Source organism: Rhagoletis pomonella, unplaced genomic scaffold (assembly GCF_013731165.1).
Source record: "Rhagoletis pomonella isolate Grant_MI unplaced genomic scaffold, Rhpom_1.0 Rhpom_scaffold_00007, whole genome shotgun sequence".
Classification (NCBI taxonomy): domain Eukaryota; kingdom Metazoa; phylum Arthropoda; class Insecta; order Diptera; family Tephritidae; genus Rhagoletis; species Rhagoletis pomonella.
In genome coordinates this window covers 34124130-34126345 of record NW_023458561.1, presented here as the reverse complement: position 1 = coordinate 34126345, position 2216 = coordinate 34124130, and the positions used below count along the sequence as shown (strand labels likewise).

At 34.9% G+C, this 2216-nt stretch overlaps 1 protein-coding gene across 1 annotated transcript in view; it reads right to left on the bottom strand.

The window, feature by feature from the left end:
* Positions 1-631: 631 nt before the first annotated feature.
* LOC118742656 (general transcriptional corepressor trfA-like) overlaps positions 632-2216 on the bottom strand; it is a gene marked incomplete at its 3' end in the record, with an annotated part of 95758 nt that continues 94173 nt past the window's right edge. The window contains 3 exon segments of the mRNA XM_036474892.1: positions 632-691; positions 1069-1268; positions 1388-1444. Of these exon segments, the coding sequence (XP_036330785.1) occupies positions 632-691; positions 1069-1268; positions 1388-1444 (317 nt within the window).

Here is a 2216-nt window from a genome sequence, read left to right as displayed (position 1 = left end):
TCTGTGTTCATATGGAAAAGTAGCTTATGTCAAAAGGCTGGCTTTAGTATAATGCGGCATTCCGTTTATTCTTTAAACGACAAGGAATTTTTGAATGAGACTTAATAAGAATATGGACTTCCTAGTATCGGAACTATTTCTTGCACGTTTATTTGCCAAAAGTTGCTCAACGGCTCACCGCCAGTGAGTCATTCGCAATCGTATGCTGTGAATGCCGATTTATACTAAAGCCAGCCTTTCGACATAAGCTACTTTTCCATATGAACACAGATTTATGTACAGTGATTAATTTAGAAATATGTTTGTCCAGTTTACGATTTAGTTTTTAAAATGCCTAAAAATTATGTCCAAAAAATCCAATTTTGGAATTACCAAATATATATGCTCGTTTTTAAATAACCAAAGTTTTCAAGTCCAGTTTTTAAATTACCAGAAATGTAATTGACTATAAAATACTGTCCAATATCTCAGAGACCAAAAGCTCAAGATTTCAAATGATGGTATCTACGCTACCATGTCAAACTGAGTCATGAACTGATTTTTAAAATAAAATATACATAACTGCTTGATCACACGATAACTTGTAAAGTAAAATAGTGGAAATGCATATTTAAGCTAATCACTCACTTACCTCTTTTTAACCACAGCAATTATTGTCGTAAAATGATGGCCCTTTGTGTGACGTATCGACCTGAAGTGAAAGCGGTGAATTTTAGTCACCAGAAAAATTAATTAATGTATAAGAAAAAACTGTATCAAATACATTTATTTATTACTTTATTATGTCTATAAATGATGCTGTTCTTGAGGTAGGTTTGCTAAAGTTTAAGTATGTACATACATATGTACATACATAAGTATATACACGTATTGTTTGGTATCAATGATTTATGTGACGATGAGAGCACGGCATAACGAAATACTTTCCGTGGGTGTATGAACACAAACAAGTATGTACATGTGCGTGAAAATATGCTGGTAGTTATGTGTGTATGTATGTGCACCAACATCGTTGATGCACTTTTTGATCATTTACTACACCTGCATATACATATGTATATTACCCACCTGGCTATATACTCAGCATCCAAATGTTTTGTAGAGCGTGCGTCAATTATGATTAAATGATAAAACTCCTCACTGGTGCTGGACAAGGTCTCGAGAGCACCCTCTTTGGTACGCGCCACCGTTACATCGAGCTGCTGTCGATGACATGCCTCCGTTACCACTTCGCAGATATTATCCGACTTGTGGAAAACCAATAAAGCCTGTACGAGCGATGGGAGAAACGAGCGCGTATTATTTAATTCATAAATTATGGCAAATATTTTTTTTAAGGGCAAATTTATAAACTTGGGTAAAATGAAAGTCATTCGCACTCACTCACCTTAAGTTGGGGATTCGGTGGTAAGACGGTTGGAAATTTTACGTCCATGAGAGATCGCTGTAAAGGAGAGAGAAAGGGTAATATTATTTTCAGGAAGATGTTTTTTTTTGTAATTGAAATTCTAAAGCGCGTGAGTTGTAAGTATATGTATACTTGTATAGTTATATATATATATGTGCAGATATTTATGTCTTTGAACTTTTTTTACCCCGTCAATTGGTGTTGTAGGTATGTATTACATACACATATGTAGGGAATCCAATCCCGTAAAGGCGGGATGCCGCGCCATTTTTTCGAGATCAAAAATGAGGTATTACACATGTGGGATCCGCGGTATTTGCGGGACTACAGACAAAAAATAAAAATAAAAAAAAGAATTCGAGTTGTGAACGTGCAATATATCATTTTATAACCTAGCGTATAACTTCAGGAATTAAAAATTCCATTCGAACGGCCTTCCTGAGAGTCAAGAGGCCTTTCACTCAGTGTGCGGACTGTAATTTATTTTTAGTGGTAGATAAGCCTTAAAAATTGTGGTAGATTCCAAAACAATGTGGTAGATTTACATATACACATTTATGTATGCATTAGGGCGGGTCAATTTGTATGGGACTATGCGCGTATAGCACATAAAGATTCTAGGTGTAATTCTAAGAAAATCAATTTGGCGTTTGCCAAATTGCGAAAATAGGTTTCTTAGCATTTTGCTGTAGTGTCGTAAAGCAGTGCTTTACAGTGCTGTACAAAAATATGCTATAGGGGGTTTTTTGGCATCAGGAGTCCATTTATTTATTTATTTATTTATTTATTTATTTAATCAAATGGAATA